We start from the raw sequence: 23,615 nt of genomic DNA, 5'->3' as shown, positions 1-23,615 counted from the left end.
TCCAAATCAATTGGGGACAGGGGTTGTTCGGATAACTGATTATGTACGAAAAAATATATTAACCTGTCCGATGTTCAAATTTTTCTCCGTTGCGTCGCTTCGTGTTGAATTTTCGTCGATTTTAAGCCTAACGAAAATTTTTATAATAATAATCGAGGCTATCGTATCGTTAAAAATTATTTCTGCATTTTGTACAAACAAAATAAATATATTGAAGAATATAAAAACATGAAAATTATACTTTAGAAGTAAATCTAGTATCAAAAATGTTTGATTCAGCAAGACACAGTCCAACTGAAAATCTTTCGGATAACCGGTGATTCGGATTAACGACTACTGTATATATATATATATATATGCACACCACACAGGTATCCTTCATACAACACAGTTTGAAACTTTCCCCATACAACATGACTTTTGATTTTGCTCTAACACTGTTTTGGAAATCCTCTGTACAAAATTTCACAATTTTTAAGTGTAAACTTTGTTATTTGATATATTTTTTTTTCTATTCAAGTAAGCATGTGTGTTGTCTTGACTCCTGTTGAATATTTTGACTGAAATATTTGGAAGAAGTTTGCAAAAATGGTCTTGAGAACAATGCAATATTCAAAAACACACAAACGTGTGCACAATTTTTAATCAAGCAGTTTCTAATTCACTTGTATCTTGACTTTGTTAAAACTTCCCTTGTCAGTATTTATATTTTGGCAAGATATTACAAAAATGTTCTTTTAGGGCATTACATTATTCAACTATACTTTAAACATTACAGATTCTGATGTCAACTGTGCACAACTGATTGGATTTGACGACAAACTTTAATCCTGCAAATTCTTCTTGTATAGTACGTAAACCTCGAAGTGTGAGAATTTAACATACAAATACAAATCAGTCAAATATTAATCAATAATCAAGTCAAACAACAAATGTTTCATAAACTGTTATGTAATGAACAGGTGTTGATATGAAAAAGTTCACACTTTGATATTCAGATTTTTAAAGCTTGCTTCGTTAACATTAGGAGTATCCACTGATATTTATGACAACTTGCAACACCCATCACAAAACCGAACTCTGTCGTAACTCAGGAATTACCTATACTTAATTAAATTAGTACTATATATGGCAATCAGATATTTATATTAGTAGACAAAACACACAAGTAGAGCATAAAGCCAAGTTGACTAACACAAACACTAAATTATTATATTTGTATTTATTGTAACTAAGAACTTTGTAAGATTCCTACAAAGTCTTGCAAAGCCAGCAATTTAAAAAGTTTAATTAACAGACAGATATAATTAGTTTATTAATGTTTGCTGATTAAAATTTTAACAGCAGAATGAAAAAGTAGAAAACAATAAAAAATGAGTTACTTTCTAATGCAATGATTTCTAAAATATAATCTGCTTATTCAAATTTAAATACAAATATTTTGATTTTTTACATTTTCAAAATAAAAGATTATAATATATATGAACTTGAAGTTTAAGTATTATTACAATTAAGTTTTAGATACTTACGTTAATCCCCCCAAACCTATTGATGTAAAAAAATTTATGGCAAATCTTGTATTTCGTGATGTGTCTCTTGGAAATAAGCCGTCAAATGCTTCTTGCATTGTCCTAATTACAAAAAAATGCATCTTATTAATAAATGATTTTATAATATGTTAATGTAAATTTTAAAAAATGATTTATCAAAATATTACTAAGTTACATAAATAGTTTCTTATATCGTACATATAACAAAGTTAAAATTCTATTTCCTTAGCAGTGTGCTTTATTTATAAATTTTCCAGATTGCTACTTTCACAGTGAATAGCAAGTTTTTACTCTAATACATAAAATTATTATTAAGTAACAATTATTTCACAATTTGATCCATTTAAAAAAAACATTAAATTAGCAAATTGTAATTAAATGTTTACAGAATACAAACTATATGAGTAAGATAAGCATATTAATTATTCTTGCATTCAACTGGAATACTAAGTACTTTTATGCTGTATCTTTATAATCTTTATAATTTTTGTTCATTACATACACAAAAAAAACTGCAAATTACATTTAAAAATAAACTATACTACCACCAAAGCTGAATTATCGGGCTAGAGTCGGCTATAATAAATAATTAATAAGACAATTTGGCACTAGAGCTTGGCGTTAGGCGCCATCTCTTACTAAACTTAATAATTATAATTAAATTAAATAAATAATTTTAATAATTTGGAACTGAAGGAAAAGAAATCGGCCCGAAGCGGGACTCAAACCCGCAACTTCTGCTATCCGTGCAGACACGTTACCAGTTACGTTACCCGGACCTTCGGTCCGATCGCCTCCTCCAGTATATATAAGCTAACACAACGGCCATTAGGCCATCGATGGCCTATAGCATACTATCGATGGCCATCGATAGCATTAGGCTAACACAACAACCATCGATCGGACCGAAGGTCCGGGTAGCGTAACTGGTAATGTGTCTGCACGGATAGCAGAAGTTGCGGGTTCGAGTCCCGCTTCGGGCCGATTTCTTTTCCTCCAGTTCCAAATTATTAAAATTATTTATTTAATTTAATCATAATTATTAAGTTTAGTAAGAGATGGCGCCTAACGCCAAGCTCTAGTGCCAAATTGTCTTATTAATTATTTATTTATTATAGCTGACTCTAGCCCCATAATTCGGCTTTGCTGGTAGTATAACTTTGTAACGGGTTAGTTGGTATTTATTTATAATTGTTTTATTTTTAATAATAAGATTATTATTTAAAATTTATAATGTTATTTATTCTAGTAATAACAAAAACAGAAATAATTTTAAACTTACGGATCTTTAACTCTTTCGTTTAATTTTAATAATCCCATGTATTCGCATAACTCCTGAAATAGGATTTTGATAAATATGCGAGATGATGATGTGGTATCGTCTTCATTCAGTTTAATGTGGGATAAAACCTATTGAATGTCAAGAAAAAGAACAGACATAACAGTTAAACATAAGAAAAAAGTAAAAAAAAAAAACAATTAAAAAATGGTATAAAAGTAACATAATTATCTTAAATCAGCTAAATTATATATTACAAAATAATAGTAGAATACCAAAGCTTAATGTTAGAATAAAAACAAAAAATAGAAGCATACAGACCCTTAACAAGTAGAAAATTTTAAGTACAGTCCAACCTGTTTTTATGCAGTCTTTTTTTGTGTGGTTTTTTTGTGCGATTTTTTATTTGTGCAGTATAGTTGGCAACTTGTCTCATGTGTTTTGTCATGTCTCACATTGACTTATTATAGCTAAATAAACTTAATATTACTATAATATTGCATGAATACGCAAAAAATGAAATAATTTATTTTTTAAGTCAACAAAACACCACCTGGACAAAAATATGTAAAACAGATAATAGACAAGACAATGCAGTCAAGTGCTGACATCTGTTGTCAATAAATTTTACGTGTGTTTTAATTATGTTAATTAAACCTTCAAAGTGCTTTCACATTCCTGGACCATTAAGATACGATTCATTTCAAAGCGTAAATTGAAGGTAAATGTACTGTATTATTTTTTCTATTTAGATATAAAATTTTAGGATTTTTATTTTATGTTTAGACATAATCCCTGAAAATGAATAAGGGCAAAAACAAAGCGAAGAGGAAGGTAATTTCCTTAGAAACTAAGACTACGATTTTAAAATGAGTTATTTTCTATGTGAGACTTTTTTATGCGGTCCCTATCCACCGCATAAAAACAGGTTTGACTGTATTGTATAATTTAGAACAATTAAATTAAATAATTTACGTAACTTGCCAAACAGTATTAAAAACACTGATAACTTAATAGGAAATATTAAAGTACTTAAAATAAATAAAAACCATAGATTACTAATCTTAGATATAGAGCAGTGGTTCCAAACTTTAGGAAGCTTTTTACAAGAGTCACATGCAATGGCACCTGCCCTGCATCTGCGCAAGTGTTTATTGCACTGTATTCAGTATTTATTTTCTTTTATTACAAATTAAATAATACTGGTAAGGGAAGGTTTGAGTGAAAATATGAAGAAAAGTACAATTTCACTGTTAAAGCATACAGATATATCAATCAAATAAACTTTACACACTTTGCACAAATAAAATGGATAATATCTGTACAATCAGGAGTTCATTCCTTCTGAATAAAGTTATAATAAATGTAAATTAAAGAAAATTTTTGCATATTTTGAATTGCACACGCGATCCATGTTTGGTCCTAACTCTCACAGTCCCATGCACAGATCATTCCCCACATTAAGCAGCGAAACTGTATTATTTGACAGTCGAATTGTTCGTAGTGCCTTCGCAGCTGCCTCTCCATTCATAACGCAACACATTTCTAGTTTCCTGAAGCAAGGAATTCTCGGCAACAGTGTGTGATTTGTTACATTTAGCAATTTTCATTGCAATACTACATAAGCTTTAAAAACAACAACAACAAACACAGAAGATCAAAACAATGGAGTACAAAATGGAGTACAAAATACATGTCAAACATTTCCATTAAATAATTATCCTTACAGAGTAATTAAAAAATGGTTAGAAGAGCATAAATTGAAAAAAGAAAATTAAAACAAGATCTGACATTATGTCGAGTTTATAACAAGTGAAAATTTTCAATATGTTCTAATGGAGTGATTTGCTAAATGGAAAAATGTCAAAAATGGCATCATGTTACATATTTATTCTGCTTCATGCATTTGCTGGTGGCTTGCAGACCTAAAGTGAATATTAAAAAAAAGTGAAAAGGCAAATCATGTAATTTCTTTAAATTATTCCATTTTAAAGTAAAAATCTCATAACAGGAAAAAAAAACAACTTACATAATGAAAATATACATCCGAAATTGTATAAACAAAAAACATTTAACTGAAGTGTTTTATTATAATAAAAGTATTGTGTATGAAATTTAAATAGGAAGAGACACAAAAAGGGTTCAATTCTATTAAAAAAAGAACAAGCATAAAATCTATTATAAATCCATATTCAGTTACTACTTCAGTTAAATTTCTTTTTTGTTTCATAAGACCAATGACACAGGTTCATTCAGACGTTACTTGAAATTAATACCATTACCACTGTTAATATTACAACAGTACTGAAAGTTTTCCAGTTATCGATTTATCATTCACATAATCAACACTATCTAAAGGACAAACTGAAATTATTAGGAACAGATAACAGCATAAAATAAGAGTTTGAGAGAGTATTATAAGCTTAAATATAGTGTTAACTTAGTGTTTTGCAATCATTTCTCTTCCATTTGTTAAAAGAACTGCATGTATGACAATTCTATGATTAACATGCAGCATCTTATCAATAGAAGTCTCCCATTCACTTAACATTCAGATTTGTATCACAAATATTGTATTTTTTTCTTTGAATTTTTCTTGTATTAAACTCTTAACCCTTTCCCGGCCAGGGTACCGATCTATCGTTACCCTATTCGTTTAGCAAAACGGCCAGGGTACCGATTGATCGTTACCCTGTTAACAATCGATTTTTATAAAATTTATCGACAACAGATGTCAGCACTTGACGACATCGTCTTGTTTATCGTTCATTCTACATATTTTTGTCCAGGTGGTGTTTTGTCGACTTAAAAAATTTTAATTATCGGTTATTTTTTCTTAATTTTTCATTTTCTGATAATTTTTTATTTTATTTTTAGCATATTCATGCAATAATATTACTATAATAAGTTGATTTATGCTATAATAAGTTTATTCAGCTATAATATGTTAATATATCGTAAATATTTAAGTTATGACCTTCAGTTCTGATATTTTATATATTTTTTTTTATTTTTAATTTTTAATTTTTTTTAAATCTAAAATATTAGCAAATGTTACATCTATTGCTATTGGTAATCATATGTTTATTACAAAAATATATAGTCTTGTTTGATATGAAATGAATAAAGTATATTAGTTAATTATATTAGATAAAAGCAGAATAAAGTTTAGATTTCAAACAAATGTTTGATATAATGTGCGATAATTTCACAACGAATAAACGTACGTGCATAAATGTAATATCAAATTGTACAGAACAATATTCTATGTCATTCTGGCTCAGTGACAATAAAAATAAAGTAACCAGACAATGTTAATTTTGACAAAAAGTAACAAATTTTCAAGTTTGAATGTCAATTATCATATATTATTATTTTTTTCTCATAAATTTTTCAAACAAACTTTATTGAAAAATGTTGTATTTAAAACTAACTATATTGATAAATATATGTGATTTTTTTCATATGAATCAAATAATAATTTAATTTTTGGTGAATTTTTAAAATAATATTGCCTGATTTACCTATTTTGACCTTGGCCGTTTTACAAAATAAGGGGGCGTGGCTTTGAATTTTTCTTGTATTAAACTCTTAATAAAACAATTTCAGTTATAAATGCAAATATAAAAAAATTAACATTACAAGTTATTAGGCAACATCAACAGAACTAAATACATTCTTTATTGGCAATGTTTTCCACTTGCAAGTGAATAGAATATGATTTGAATGTGCAACATGGTGTGGAAACCATCAATACCTGTAGTAATTTCTAATTAGCTTTTCAAATTAACTATTTGACTTCAGTATATTCCAATTCTGACAAAAGTAACTCCATTTGTGAGAAACACACACTTATAATGACAAACAAAACTCTACTTTTACCCTATTCAATAAAGAGAAAAGTTTGTTTTGCATGCATGGGAACACAAATGTACAAAAAAATCTTTTCTGTTCATTTAATTAAAGAAACTAATATATAATTATAATTTACTTAGCAATTTTCAAAACCTTAATATTACAGAAGAAAACTTTCTAATGTTAAATCAAAGTAAATCAACAAAAAAAAAAACAACGTATTGGAGAATTAAACTGACATACAAAAATAATTCTGATACTCACCATCCATGATATAGCATCGGTATACAACAGATGGGCAAAAAATCTAGCCACATTTCTCAATTTGTTAGTTTCAAAACGATGAATAGTGTCATATGCTGTTTTGAAAATATCTTCAAAAGGCTCAACATAAATTTTGTTCAACTGACAAAACCTCTGAAAATAAATTCAATACTTACAATTATTTTAATCATTATATATAGAGAAATCATGAAATTAAAATAGTTTAAGGTTTAATACATATATGAATTATTGAGAGTCTTAAGAATAAATTACAAAATTCAATGAATTCCTTGTGATAAAAAATTTTTTTATCTGGTGTTTTTGTTTAATTTTATTTTCTCCACTTTTTAAAAATAATGATGTGAAATACAACTATATCTTAAAATTCTACTATCGACTGTACATAATATAAACCTATAGATGTACTAGTACACGTGCACTGAGATTATTGGATTACAAACAAGTTTTTGATATCCTTTTCTATATATATAAATAAAAAACTAAAATTTATATACTGAGCCATCTAATATTTCTATTTAAGAAGTTCTTTAAAAATTCAAAGACAATCTTCATCAATATCACTTTACCAGAAGAAAGTAATCATTTCATTTTTCAATTATAGCACAATAGTTTTTTCATGACTAATATCAATTAATAATCAACATGTAATAATATTTTTACTATAAATACAATATACAAAATACTATTAAATTACTAAAATTAAATGCTACAGGAAAACATCTGATGTATCAAGAAAGTATTTTTATGAAATAATTTCAACAAATAATATTTTTGAAGCAGGTGAATTGACTTAATTACACTAATAAATTTGAAATTTACTAATTCTGATCTAATCAGTTCAATAAATCTGAATATGATACATTGATAAAATAGATGCAAGATTAAAAATTTGAAAATTATGCATAACTGGTTTTGTTAACATAAGATTTTATAAAAAGTATTGAAGATGGTAAATGTTCATGCAATATTAGATTCAACATAAAATTATTTTATACAGTTGGTGATCGGTTAATGAACATAATTGTTCCAAGACTTTGTTTACTATCTGAATTGTTCATTAACCGATTATGGATTTACAGGTTTTAATGGGAATTTAATTAATTCGTTCTGGAGATCCCAAAAAATAAAAAATTTATACTTTCTTACTATGTTTATTTATATATAATAATAATAATAAAAATACATATATACACAGTCTTGCATTTTTATTAGTTATGTTTTTCTGTTTGAGGGGGTTAAAGAATCTGTCTAAAGTCGATTGCTTTTCTCTCTTCAGGATTTTTCAGAAGTAATTAATAGCATTGTAATTGTAGAAATCCCCAAGCCTCAACCTGATTTAGATGCCATTCTAAGACCATTGTTCTAACATCCTCCCACTTCTTCAAAGATGTTTAATAGCAGATATCGGCATTAATTCTCTTTTTCAGAAGAAAACATATCTCGCCGTGTTTCTTGGTGTTCTTCATTCAAGAGTTCTTGGCATTCTTCTGTCGCCAGATCCGTTTCAGGTTCCATTATGAGCTCTTCAATGTTCTTTATTTCTCAGATGCGATTTTTGTTACTTTTTTAGCTGCTTGAGTCTTCTTGATTATACTGTATCTTTCTTAAATAAGATTGAACTGCAGCCTACTGTAGACCTGTTCAAGCCATACTGCCCAGCAACATTAGGCATCTTCTGCCCATTCTCTACCTTTGCTATTATACTCAAACCTTTCGAAAATAAAAACTGACGCAAAACTAAACAAGTGCCCACCTGACAATCTCGCGAATACTATAAAAGAATTGTTTCTGTCAGAAAAATAAAAGGCTGGAATTACAAGGAAGAGTTTCGAAGTTTGGAGGAATACTATCCGATCGGTATACTGGGTTGAGCATCGATGTTGACTTCTCCCACACACTGAAAAGTTTCAAATTGTTGCACGAAGACAAGGGAAGACCAATCGGTATTCATTATTTTACATTGCTTCTTGTGTTTGTTCTATGAGGTGTTTGTTATCCAATCATGTGTTTGTTGTCTGAACATAAAAATCTTTCGTGAAAGTTGTTCGTTGTCTGATTTGTTCATTAACCAATCACCCACTGTATTGGTAACAATTACAACATTGAAAAAAATTAACTATTTCATTTATAAATCAAATGTAATATTTTCTGTAAGTCAAGTTTGTAAAGATCAAAATATTCTATAAATTAGGTAACAGTTTCTAGTGATATTTTGTAAAACTTCAATTTCTAATTCAAAATGAGACAGAGTTTAGTGTAAAATTAGTATTCATAAACAATGTAATACTTACTTGTGCCAGAAGTCCAAAAAATTTTTCATATGTCCTTTGTTGTGCACAACAATCCAAAATCATGTAACACAATTCGACCTAAAAATACAATACAATAACTTATTTTCAACATTTTTAAATTTAAAATAAAATAAACAAAATTCTTTCTTGTCATAGAAAAGACTTTTGTCATAAATACAAATGCCTCAGATTATTTTTTTGTTATCTGGATATCAACCTGAAGGTATGTGGGCACTTAAGCAGACCACCCACATCCATTTCTCGCCTCCTTGTCCTGGATGACACAAAACTGTTTTGACAGGACAAATGAGACCTCAAGCATATTCTCATTGTGTCCAGAAATGGCAAGAAGTGCATTTGAGTGCACCTGAGATCAATCACCTGATCTCTCACTCCCCAGGTTTGAATCCTGTGGAGCACCGTAGGATGAAATAAAAACAGTGTGTTTCGGTTACTGATCCTCTACAATTCAAGTGTTGAATAGAGCATCACCATAGATTCCTGCAGTGTTCCTGGAGAATTGTCAAACAAATGCCAAGATCACTTGATGTTGTCATCTGTGCCAAAGTTAGAGCCACTGGACAGTATACAAGTGTAATCTTATTTCTTAATGTAATATTCAAAATCCATATTTTGAGCATAACTGTATCAACATTATCAATCTTTAAACCCAATGATGCATAATATGATGTCAATTTAATAAAATGTATGTTCATCTTATTAGATACAGCATGTCCCAAAAGTATAGATGATAAAACAGAATTGTAAAATTTTAAGCATAAGAAACTTAAAATTATGAAAATAATAATAAATAATGTCAAGTAACACACTAACTTTGTTGTCAACTAATAATTTGAATATTGAATCAAATCTTTCCAAAATGCCACAAGGAAGAGAGTTTAGTACGAAAGAAATTGCAAGAATATGGAAATTAAAAGCAGAAGGCTGTCGTGTCAAGAAAATTGCTGTTTTAATAAACAGATCTACTCCTGGAATTTATACAATTTTGTGAAAATCACCACCCAAAACCTTCTAAACATTGATCAGGAAGACCCAAAATCACTTCTCAAAGGGTTGATAATTGAATTGTGTGCCTTGCATCACAACAGGATAAATCAGTTTGAAAGTGAATTAAAAATATCAAAAAGCACTGTTTATTGAAGAATTTCAGCAGTTCCACATATGAAATTTGCTGCCATGATGGAAAAACCACCATTAACAAAACAACACAAATTGGCAAGAATGCAGTGGGCTAAAAATCACATGCTGTAAAATGACCTATGGCTCTCAGTTCTTTTCAGTGATGAAAAGAAATTTAATTTGGATGGGCCAGATGGTTGGGCTCATTACTGACATGATATTAGGAAAGAAGAGTGCAGTTTTTTCAGCAGGCAAAAGGGTGGTGGTTCTGTGATGGAGTGGGGCTGCTTTGGATTTAATGGTTTATCAAATTTAGTGATTTTAACTGATAGACAGACATCTAAAAGTTATCAAGAAGTTCTAAAAAAATAATTTATTACCTATTGGAGAAGAAATTAGAGGACATGATTGGATTTTCCAACAGGACAATGCCAGTATTCATTGTTCATGCTCAACAACTAAGTGGCCAGCAAAAAGCCAGACATAAATCTGATTGAGAATTTGTGGGTGCATTCTTGCTCAAAAAATTTATGCTAATAACAGGCATTTTACAACAGTTTCAGAGCTTAAACAAGAAATCATTGAGTGCTGGTTTCAAATGGATCCAGAAATCTTACACAATTTAATTAATTCAATGCCTAATCACATTTTTGAAGTCATTAAACATAATGGCAGTTCTACTTCATATTAAAACACTTTTCATCCATTTATGTTATGAACGATTACTCAAGGTATAAATTTATCTATATTTTTGGAACATCAAAAAACAAGTGTTTTGTGTTTAACACTTTATGTAACTATCAAATATTGTAAAAACAATTATACAACATTGTATTATGCTATAAATAAACAATAATAACCACTCACATTGTTAAGAAAATACTTATTTAAAAAAAATTAAAAAAATATAGATTATCTATGCTTTTGGGACACACTGTACAATATTAGTAAATACTAGTGACGTAACGAATAGTATATTCGGCTAGGAGCATGGCCGAATGGCCGAATATTCGGCTTGATTAACGCACGTACGAAAATTGGCACGCAAGCCGCATTATGGCAAGGATCGTGCACCCTGCTCACTATTGGCCCACTGTCACTACAATTTTTTCTTCCAGTAGGTCTAAATTAATTAAATTATAATTATTAAAGTTAATATGAGATGGTTTATAATTTACGTAATAGCTGTAAATAGCCCAATATGATTCGGCATTTGTTGGTATTTAGATGTAAGTTATAACTTATTATTTGCAATCGATTTTTTTAACTTTAATTAAACACTAAAATTTTGTTTTTACTACGTATTTATAGACTGAATAGTACCATAAGGATATACTTTAGTGGGGACATATGGTCTAGTTTCTCCCCAGTTGTGGAACAGTTCAAATATATTATTGGGGGTTTCTATTTGTGATATTTTGTTGCTATTGTTTTTGTCAATATTTTTAAAATTAACATGATTTCAAATGTTATCTTTTGCATATAATGAGAAAGGCTCATTCTTTGCTTTATATATAAAATAAATTATATATTAGTTACTCATCTTCTAGAAATAGATAAATAATTGTTTCACTAAATACAGTAAGTTTCAATAAAACGTTTCGTAAATCATTTTAAAATATCTTAAAAAATATTAAAATATACGCAAATACGAATATAACATAATTAACTAAACAATAACATTAATGCCCAATACATTCTGACCTACACGCCATCAATGCCATAAGATATCGGGCTAGATAAAGGCTATATTATTATTTAATCATGAAATAATTTAATACTAGAGTTAGATGCCATTTCTTATTAACTTTAACAATTATAGTTTAACGTTCAGCATTAATAAAAGTTACCAAAATGATTAATTTACTGTGTTTTTGTTATTTCTTACGCCTGTTTTTAGGTATTTGGTATTCGGCCGAATAGTGATTTAAATATTCGGTATTCAGCCGAATAGGCCGAATATTCGTTACATCACTAGTAAATACTGATTACTTTCAACTGTGAATATTTCGTGTTTTTCTTAATATTACATATGTAAGTTTTTAAAATTATTTTTCAAAATATTTAGAATATCACTTTTACTTCAAAACTATAAATTAATACTATTTCACGTTAGGAATTATTTAAATGAAGCATTTCAATACTCATTTTATTATAATAAATAAATAAATTATAATAATAAGCAAGAGTTTTTCTTCAAAAAACAAGAAATATCACAGTTACATAAAGCAGTAACTCTACCAAACTCAAATAACACACCACTAAACTTACACTCACATCATATGGACATGACAACATATAAAAAGCTTAGACACCATTAAGCAATTGTGGGCTCAAAAGGTACTCTATAGCAGGCTTCCCTACGACCTGGCCCAGAATGTTGTTAACAAAACTGCATCAAATAGCTGGTTAGCTCGAGGATGCCTCTTTGGAGAGATGGAAGGGTTCATGGTTGCTATACAGGATCAGGTCATAAATACTAAAAACTATAGAAAACACATACTCAAAGATACAACACTCACAGATGACACATGCAGAAAATTTCACATCATGCCAGAAACTATACAATACATTACTTCCGGCTGCAAGCTCTTGGCACAGACAGATTATTTACATAGACATAATCAAGTAGTAAATATAATACATCAAAAGCATATTATTAGAAATTCATGGACCATACCATGAATACATTCCACAGACAGTATTAAACAACAACACGCACAAAATGTACTATGACAAAGCCATAATCTCAGATAAAACAATTTACCACAATAGACCAGACAATACACTTACTGACAGATACAATAAAATCACACACATTACAGACACATCCATTCCAAACACTCACAATTTACAAAACACATGCACTGAAAAAATTAACAAGTACACAGAACTCGCCCAGGAAATAAGGCATCTATGGAGGATGGATAGGTTGCTTATTGTACCCGTCGTTCTCTCCTCTACAGGTGTCATACCACACGCACTACACAAAAGCCTAGGAACATTACAATTAAATAGAAATACATACATCACACTATAGAAGGACACTATATTGAATACATGCCACATTGTTAGAAAATTCCTGAATACACACACACTTGTTCAATTTTTGTTTTGTTTTGGTTGCTATGCCTCGATTCTGGTCTGGCATAGTATGCAGCAACCAGTGCAAACCCACTACACTTTTGTTATTTCCTTTATATTTTTGATCTATATATACATTAATTCTTTTGTTGGTCTCTGTATTTCACTAAATCTAGAAACTGATCATTATACATTCCTTCTGATAACAGTCACAAAGAAAACAACATTAGAATTATTACTAATCTGGAAATTTGTAATCATAATCCAGAATTAAATTTTGGAATAATTATTATATATGAAAAAATACTGAATTATTAAAGTATTTACTATCATCTTTCTTAACATAATATTTGGTTTAGAAATTTGTTTTCCATATAAATTGAAATACAGTAGAGAGTCGTTAATCGGAACCCCGGTAATCGGAACGATTTTCAGTCAGCAAATTTAAATTTTATTACTGTATTTTCAATATATTTTGTTTGTACAGAATAAAGAAATAATTTTTAACAATACAATAGCCTCGATTATTATTATAAAAATTTTCATTAGGCTTAAAATCGACGAAAATTCAACGCGAAGCGACGCAACGGAGAAAAATTTCAACATCAGGATAGGTTAAAATATTTTTTCGTACATAATCGGTAATCCGAACAAATCACTAACCTGAACAACCCCAGTCCCCAATTGATTCCGATTTTCGACTCTCTACTGTATTACATTTCAATTTTCTGAAAAACAAAATTCCAGAGTTTCATAAGATATTTATTCAATTTATAATTAAACTTACAATATGACCTGGCTGAAGCTCGAGCTTAAGTAGTTTATGAGCACATTCTTCAAAATCTAAACTTGATTGTATTACAAGATATATTGTTCTCCTCAAAGAAATTAAGTTTGTTTCTGTATTATCAATTATCGTCTGACTTTCTTCTAAAAAATAAAATTAATTTCAAATAAATATAATAAATAATAAACAAGCTATTTATATATTAGTTAAAAATTAACAGTTTTCATTCTTTTCTGACCATAAATATATGTTCGATCAAAACTGATAAATTGTCACTTGTTCTTGTGCATTATGTTAAAATAAATATATCAGATTTCTTTCACTGCTTTATAATCTGTAGGAGAAACTTCTGATGTAAACAAAATTATTCTGGACATAAAATTACCTGTTTTGTATTTATAACTTATTTACAGTAACCCCTCATTATATTGCACTTGTTGGGATACAAAAAAGCACATATAACCAATTACTAAAAATTCCAGGCTCTTACTAAACAGATTATACATGCTATGGAATCTATCCTCTGTTCTTTGATCATCAAGTTTTCTAATATAAAATAAGCTTATTTTCTCAATACTGGATTTTATTTGTGGTTAAGTTGTATTAAATGATGTTTATGTAAACCTCGATACCACGAATGCCCATTTAGCATTATTGTTTCTTTAACAATAACCTTTAAAGACAAATACTGTCCATATAAAAACAAAATATCAGTTGCAATTTTATTATACAGTACTATATTTCACAATAAATCGCTTATTAAAAATTCATGTAATCTATATTTTTTAATAAAAATAATAAACACAGTAATTCAAAATTTAGAAAATAAATATTGAACATATAATAGAACATCAAAAGTTATAAAATTACAGAGTAAAAGTATTCTCTAAAAAACAAAATAAAGTTACCACTATATCAAAATTTTAGAAATAAAGAAACCTTTTCCTTACACATTACTCAATGAATTCCAAATTTCACATCTATATGTGAATTGTGGTATTGTGTCAATTCGCATAAAGATGTGAAATTTTCCAATTCACAAAAACTTGTAAATGAGGAGACTGTACTTAAAACCAATAAATAAAAAGGTTTCAATATCAAAAGGAAACATAAATGATAATTGATCTGTCTACCTGTTTTGTTTATTTATATCTTGACAAATTTGTTTCACCCGCAGTGGTAGTTTCAAAGAACAATTGTAGAAATAAAATACTGTATTTACTTGCAAACAGAAATTCAATGGCAATTGGTAATTTAAAATTTATTGACTCGAGTACTTTTAAAATTTGGGACTAAAAAAATGTGAGATATATTCAAATTGGCAATATAACGAAGGGCTACTGTATTTTTAAATAAGACTCCAAAAGCTGCTTTGTCACAGCAAAAATTAAGTAAATACTAATTCTCAAGCAATTTCAGTCTTCTCCAGCTTGTCTGCCAATGATGGGCAGAAGAAGTCTGATAACAAACTGTACAGAAAAGAAAGCAAAACATTCAATTATAATAATTAAACATTAAAGAATACTTTTCCTAGACACCAACCAAATGCCGAAAATTCTATCTGACTATATATGGCTAATTACTGAATAAATTACGTAACCAATTTGGCTCTAGAGGGAGGTGTTAGGCACCATCTCTTATTAACTTTAATAATTATAATTTTAATTAATTTAGAACTGCTGAAAGAAGAAATAGGCCCGGAGTGGGACTCGAACCCACAACTCCTGCTTACCGTGCAGATACGTTGCCAGTTACGCAATCTGAACCTCCAGTCCGATCTCCTCTTTCAGCACATATAAGCTAACATTATAACCATCTATGGTTATTACAATGCCGGCTGGAGACACATCCAGTGCCTATGTAGTATAAGAGTAGAGGTCCGGATAGCATAACTGGCAATGCATCTGCACGGTAAACAGGAGTTGTGGGTTCGAGTCCCGCTCCGGGCCAATTTTTTCTTTCAGCGGTTCTAAATTATTTAAAATTAATTAATTAAAATTATAATTATTAAAGTTAATAAGAGATGGATGATGCCTAATGCCTCCCTCTACAGCCAAATTGGTTACGTAATTTATTTAGTAATTAGCCATATATAGCCCGATAGAATTTTCGGCATTTGGTTAGTGTCTAGCTTATAATATATTGGGTCTAGTGACGTTGTTTATGAATACTTTTCCTTTACTCATAAATTTCTTTAATCTAAAAAACTGATGTCACATGTGTGCATGATGTTTCCAAATCTGTTATGTTTTTCTTTCCTTTTATTAAACAGCCATTTCCATATTATTGACACACATTCTAAATCTTCACTGCTAATTATTTCCTCTTCCACACTTTTGCTATCTACTAACAATCTTTCTATATCTTAAATTATCTTTTTCCCTTATTTCTTCTATAATGGTAACTTTATCCCAAACTAATTTTATCCCTTTATTTTTATCTCTTGAGTTCAACAGTTGCTATTTTTCCAATTCTCAAATCCCTGCTATGTTTTTTATTCTAGTTCTAATTCTCATCAACATTCAAACTTGAATCTTTCTCTTTTATTTTTCTGTAATTGGAATCACATACAAACTAGCTCAATCTGGTTAAATTTCAATTTAATCAAATTTTATGAGCAGTTTCTGATGTCTTATTTGGTGTTTTTGCATTGAAAAATGCATATGTTTAAGTAATTATATAAGAATAAAATTCATTAAGATGAATTATATTGGAAAATGAATAGTCAATAATTTGATCAAAACATTCCTAAAATAGAAAGACAACTGCATAACTATAAAAAATTTTATTACGTAATGTATTAATTGGTTCATAAAAATAACACATCACTAATACCTAATGATACTTCTCTTATGTGAATGTGAGAAATATAATGAATCAAATCTTACTAAAAAAATATAGCATCAACAGAAACTTATCACTAGTGCAAACACATCACCAGATTTCGTTTTGACTAGTAACTTAGAAATGTTGTATTATGGTTTCTATATGAACTGTAGTACTAAATTTTTATAATGCATTAATTACACAAAATGAATTCTATAGAGATAAAAATAATTTTACTGAAATTCATTACTTTTTATGAATTTGAAGTTGATAAATTTTGTTAATACAAGTACATGTTCTTAATTTCGTACCTTCATTTTCATCGTCACCATCTTCGTTCTCTTCGTCACTTTCTTCGTCTGAATTATCGTCTGACGAATCACTGTCGCCACCTAGAATTTCTATATACACACAAATACATGATTATTTAAGGCACTTTATATTACAACGTATTTTAATTATAAAATCTAGTTACCCTTTTTAATATCTTGATATTTTTCTTCATTAGCTTCATATTCTGGATCAAACTTAAAAACATCTGTCAAATTCATTAAAGTAAGTATTTAGCTATTTTCAGTTTTTTAGTACCTACAATATGAAACAAGTATTTTACCACTCACTTAATATATCTTCTGTATTAACTGCATCTTCCAGAGTAATCAGATGAGTGAACTGTTCATCTTCGGCAACTATGTCTAAGTCTTCAATTATTGCAGGATGATCCTATCATAAAAAATAAATATTAATTTTAAAATATATGTAATTCTATTAATCACACAACATTGACTTATAAATTTTATCACATTCAAAAATGGAATGAATACTACAAGATTACTTTAATTTTTGTGTTAGGAAATTCTGAAAGACTTGTAAAAACTGATTTATATAAAAATATTTGATGTGTCTGTTGAAAAACAACCACTGTAAATAATTCTTTTATATGGTGAAAAGTAAAAGAGGAAATCAGATAGAGTTTAAGAGAAAAGTTGTTTCATAATATGTCACAGGATCACAATGTAACCAAATTAAATTGTTAAATGATGATCATATCTGTATTGTAGTTAAAGTTATTTCTAAGTAAAGCTTACATTAACATTTTTCAATTTGAACCTACAAGTATCTGTAAATCAATCAGCAAATTTTTCATTTCAATTTATTGCAAAATGGTTTATAAGACTAATTGACTTCAAAAACAAAATATTTTTCATTCTTTCCATCTGCATTAGTAAGAACACCAAATATCTGGCTAAATAAAATACTCAATTTTCTCTTCAGTTTATCCAAAATGAAATAAATAAATCCAATTTTATAGTTTCTTCTTGCTTTCATCTGTTCCTGGATAATGTCAGTCTGTAACTTGGATACAGTTTAAAATGAATAGAAATTGTACTTGTTTTAACCAAAAGACTTGTAGAAGTCAGCATTTGCTGGTTAATCCTACCTTTGTAAAATCCATATTACAGGTAGGAGAAGCTAAGTATAAACCAAATTGAATCAACACAAATGCAACAATAACAAAGCTGAAAGTAAAACACTTAGAAATTGTGATGGCAAGCAATGTTAACTATCAAATAACCTATAAATGAGACAAGAGTAATGAAAGAGAAAGATATTAAATTTTCTAAAGTTGTAAATTTTCTCATTTCCTCCAACTTTTTCTCTTGGTAGTCCTACAATTTATTAACAGTCAAAATTTGACTTTTGTAAAACTAATAACTAAAATGTGTTATGATTGCCAAACTAATTATTCAGGATGTGATTATTTATTGTATTTATTTTGTTGAGAATAGTAATTGAACATTACACATTGTTAGTTTTGAGAAAACTAAAAAAAAAATCAAGGAGTCTTATAATTTCTTTGTAAACTGTTTACAAAATAGTTCCTAGAATGATTAATTATTATATTTAGAAACAGTTACCTTAAATTTGTCTTTTCTTATTGCAAACATTACTTCAATCATATATTGCACTCTCTTATCAACCTTTGCATCATGTAAAATGCTTCTTAAACGATCAAATATGGCTAATAAAAATAAAACAAATTGAGATTACAAAAGTTATTAAAGTAATGCATAATTAGACATATTTATCTTCAATGTATATTACTGTAATTGGTATAATTTAAAAAATTTTAATTTAAATATATTAAGTGATACTAATTATTTAAAAAAATAACATATTAATGATTTAAAATTTAAGTTATGTAATTTTATAAAATGGCTCAAAATGCTAGAAACATTGTATTTTCCTCTCAATTGGAATTTAAAAATTATTTTTATATATATACACCTGCACTGTAGAAAAACTGCAAATGTTCACTTTAATTAGAATGAAAATGAAATGTTGCATCTAATTTTCGAACAGAAATTTCTCTCTCATTCACTGAAATATCAGAGAAATTAAATAAAACCTTTTTTATTTTATATATATCAGGCACAGACAAACTGTTGCTCATAAGCCAATGCAGTCTTGCCATTAGTTATAAAATTACATAAAGTCAAATATTTATCTCAAATTCTGACGATGATAGAAAATGTCAGAAACATTTCATATGATATGTAACTGCTTTGCCTGTTAGATAAAGTTGGGACCTTTTGAATTGAGACTTCTCAATGCAATTGCATCCTCGGCAAAAACGCATCCAATGTCAATCATTAGATGATTATTGTCAAGTCTATTTTGTTCATAATAATAATAGTCCAGCATGTCGGTCTATCTGGGGAAAACGTGACATCAGATATTTTCTTATGGTAAAAACCAGCATGTTGGTTTATGAGGTTATACATCCCTCTCCTAGAGGACACATGAAACTCATAGATGCCAGATTTTATTCTAAAATTGTGAAACTGTCAGCATTACATCAAAAATTACAATTATATATTTAATTTCTGCTTTTTGTCTTCTTTCTAATGATGCCAAATACTTGTGAAGTGCCAAAAGCACTTTTTCATGTTAATATTATGTAATTTGATCCAAAAACATAAAAGTAAACATGTTTTTTACACAAAATAATTGCAAGAAACATGAGCTAACACATTATGTCTATTTATTTTCTATTAAAAATGTGTATTTTCTCTTCTTTGAAAATTTATTTTCAAAATTGCTACTCTTTGTTAAAAATAAATTTTAAGTGTTCTATATTTGGAAAGTAAGAATATTATGAAGAATTTGATATTTTTAAGCAATTAAATAAATTTGAAAATTATTGGTTATAACTAAACCCATCACCACACCAAACAGACAGTAAAAATGATAAAATCACAAACTATAAAATGATTAATTACTTGAGTTTTAAACTTAATAGCAGACATTTAATAATGAACTTTTAGCAGACAGCAATTTTGAATACAAATTTTTTAAAAAAATAAAAAATGCACATTTTAATACAAAAAAGTCTAAACCCCATGTAATTTACAATTATTGTGTGTAAAAATTGCAATTATTTGATGATATTTCTTTCTTAAATGAATGAATTCACAAATACAATTAAGTAAAAATGCAGTCAAAGCTCACAGTCTTCAATGAAAGGTTCCTCAAAACTTACTCATAAATTGCCCATAATTTAACTTTCCTTTTCTTGAAAGCTTTTGAAAGGCACACTTTCTTCCTTTGATCAATAAAAATTCATACTACAGTTTCTTAGCCCAAGAGTATTATTGAAATTGCTAAACACCACTATACATTCCCTTGTAATACAAATACAAAATATCTTTGTATTCCATTAAAACTTAAATAATAATAATTTTAAAACACAAATTGTTTACAAAAAAAAATATAGGATTTACTCTAACAATTGGATATATTGAATTGTTAAACAGTTTTATATATATAACATAATAATATGACAAAATGTGATACTATAAATTTATAAAACTAAAATCTATCAACAAAATTATCATTTATATTATACAGTCATTTTCACGTTTTTTAACATGGCCATCTCTGTATATTCTTAAGCAATTATTCTTAGTTTATCAACCATTTAAATATGTAAATAGGTAAAAATTCAACAAACAAAACTGTAAACAAATTTTTTTCAAACTTTACAACTAAATGAGCAATAGAATTATTTGAGTAATATAAACGGTTTAATTGATAGGTCAAATAAGAATATTCAAATTTGTTGTGTGAGTGTCTCATGCTCATATCCGTCTCCATTGCCTGTCCTTGGAATGAACCTTCCAATCATCTGAAGTCGACTGCATTGTCACAAAGTTGCCGAGGGAACTCGTTTGCAAACCAGGTACACTTCCTTCATTTGGGACTATCATGAAAAGGAATGGAAGACCCAGACCCAGAGGCCGACACCAACTTAGAACTTCCAAGATCATGGATATCTTGTAAGCTTATTTTGTGTCAAATAAACAGTTTCTTGTAACTGTAGTCTCTCTTGATACCAATCGCATCCATATATGACCGTCTCGACCCCTCATCTGTACTGACCATCATGACCCCATCATCATGACCCCTTTACAACTGCAAACCAATAATAATGCGATAAAATGATGTTAATCTTACACATAAAAACTAAACTAAAATTTCAAAGGTTCAAACCTACATCATCTAACTTCAGTGCCTAGTGTGTTATTCACTTGGCTATCACCATTCTTGAATATGAAACTTCCAAAGACATAAGATAACACTAAACACTAAATTTTCAGATGCCCATTTTTTGAAATTGCTTGAGAAGTGGGTCCTGTTATTTGGACAAAAAGATGTTTGTGTTTAAGGAAGACTGTGTGTATGAAGACCCAAATGTCTGGTCCTCTCCTTGTAAGTGACAGTTTAACATGTTACTTTTGCTTTCCAGACACCAAATTGATAAGGCTACCAACACTTCACTAATAAGTAAGTAAAACTGGAGGTGATAAATAATTTGAAGTTGCAAAAACAATTAAAAACTGGCAAAATTGTGTCACTATTTTTAAATTTTCCAGAGTGACCCCTGAATTTATGACAGTAATTTCTATTAAAACAAGCAATTATTTATTGTGACATTGTCACAATGCTGAGCTGAAATTTTTAATCATATTTTTAATCTGTTTAATTTTAAATAAATGCTCTCTACCTCAAATTAGTACTATTTTACCCCTATATATTATTCTTTTCCTGTTAGAAATAGTGTCATGTCAATCATGTATCTAACTCCATTTGGGGGAAAATTTTGAACTGAAGTAAGATGACTTCCATTTCAAACTGAAGTTTTTATATAGTCAGGGCATCCTGCCTCTAAGCTTTCCATATCTGGTCTTGACTTTCATCTATCTAACTCCATTCTCAAGATTAAGCAGTACAGACAGGCAGCAACAGTGAAAATTTATAGGTCTACAATTTTTTCAAATTGCAGCCCAATGAACTATTCAGTAGTCTTGCTCATTTTAAAAACTTCCATCTTTGGTTACAATTTAAAGTGCGAGTTATCTTCAATTTTAGAAGAATTTAAATTCAAAACAGAGATATCAAATTCATCACAACCTCCCAACTACTACCATTTAAAATTATATATATATATAAAATTTACTACAAATTTAACTTTTAATGTAACAAGTATGCTTTACCATTAACTGCAGCTTTTGATACTTCAGTTAATCTTTGTCCACATTCTTTTAAGAAGCCAACACACATTTCTAAAGAATCTTCAGTAGGATTTTCCAAAAGTAATGTTAATATTTCTAGTGCCAATACTTCATGAGCCTAAAAGAATACATAAAGACAATTAAAACATCATATTTTGGCATAACATAATTTAATTATTTTAATTATTAAACTTAATTATAATTTAGAAGTTTTAAATTTTACACAAATCTAGATATTATCTTAATGCATAACTAAACAAACAGGCATAAAATTTATTAATCAATTTTATTTTTTGGCCAGTTCCAAATTTTAGATTTTCATGCACGCGAAGACCAAGACACTCATCCTAACTCTAACAATGACATTTTAAAAGTATTCCTTTTATTCAATTTAACCTTCAGATTTTGTAGTAACTTTCAAATAATTACTGTAAAAGAGATGTGACCTCATTGTTGTGAATCAGACAATATAAGATTCACAACTGCCTCCAACTGAGATCAAATTTAACATTGTATTCATTTCTCAATGTCAAATCTTTGTGATTGAGACTGTCTCTAATTACATTTCAAAACAAGTGAGAGACCAATTGAATTGCAAGGAAGATCAATCGAGACAAATCAGAATATTTGATCAGGAAACTAAATCTATAAAATCCAGTACCCCGAGGACAAGGGACACTTCCTTCTCAGTTGACTGAATCTGGTAGGTATTCTTACAACTGCCTTACATCTCCTGATTAATGCAAAGTATACTTGATAGCAGCCACCTTCTTTCAACAGATTCTACTTTTGTTTATGTACTGTACATCTTCATTTGGACTTGATAATTCTCACATACCACACCACTGGTTTCAGAATTCCCCTTCCGTGCTTGAACTTCCATGCTCTTCTCAAATAAATGGTAGTATATCATGGAAAAATGAGTCTTTCTTCACTCAGGAC

The 23,615-nt window shown here is 28.8% G+C and overlaps 2 protein-coding genes across 2 annotated transcripts in view; one reads left to right on the top strand and one right to left on the bottom strand.

Moving 5' to 3' along the window:
* Positions 1-23,615, top strand: part of LOC136990417 (beta-hexosaminidase subunit alpha-like) — a 376,498-nt gene that overhangs the window by 114,920 nt on the left and 237,963 nt on the right. The gene's annotated exons all lie outside the window — the stretch shown is intronic.
* The window catches only part of LOC136990412 (pre-mRNA-splicing factor CWC22 homolog), a 52,920-nt gene that overhangs the window by 1,017 nt on the left and 28,288 nt on the right, over positions 1-23,615 (bottom strand). The window contains exons 8-17 of the mRNA XM_067288798.1: positions 22,656-22,791; positions 19,017-19,120; positions 17,718-17,820; positions 17,573-17,635; positions 17,409-17,498; positions 14,272-14,414; positions 9,261-9,338; positions 6,949-7,101; positions 2,833-2,960; positions 1,530-1,631 (exon numbers count right to left, since the gene is read on the bottom strand). Coding sequence (XP_067144899.1) covers positions 1,530-1,631; positions 2,833-2,960; positions 6,949-7,101; positions 9,261-9,338; positions 14,272-14,414; positions 17,409-17,498; positions 17,573-17,635; positions 17,718-17,820; positions 19,017-19,120; positions 22,656-22,791 — 1,100 coding nt within the window. The remainder of the gene's footprint in view (positions 1-1,529; positions 1,632-2,832; positions 2,961-6,948; positions 7,102-9,260; positions 9,339-14,271; positions 14,415-17,408; positions 17,499-17,572; positions 17,636-17,717; positions 17,821-19,016; positions 19,121-22,655; positions 22,792-23,615) is intronic.

The sequence above is a fragment of the Centruroides vittatus genome, unplaced genomic scaffold, assembly GCF_030686945.1.
Source record: "Centruroides vittatus isolate TY-2023 unplaced genomic scaffold, ASM3068694v2 scaffold_932, whole genome shotgun sequence".
Taxonomy (NCBI): domain Eukaryota; kingdom Metazoa; phylum Arthropoda; class Arachnida; order Scorpiones; family Buthidae; genus Centruroides; species Centruroides vittatus.
This window is presented reverse-complemented; position numbering and strand designations above follow the sequence as displayed.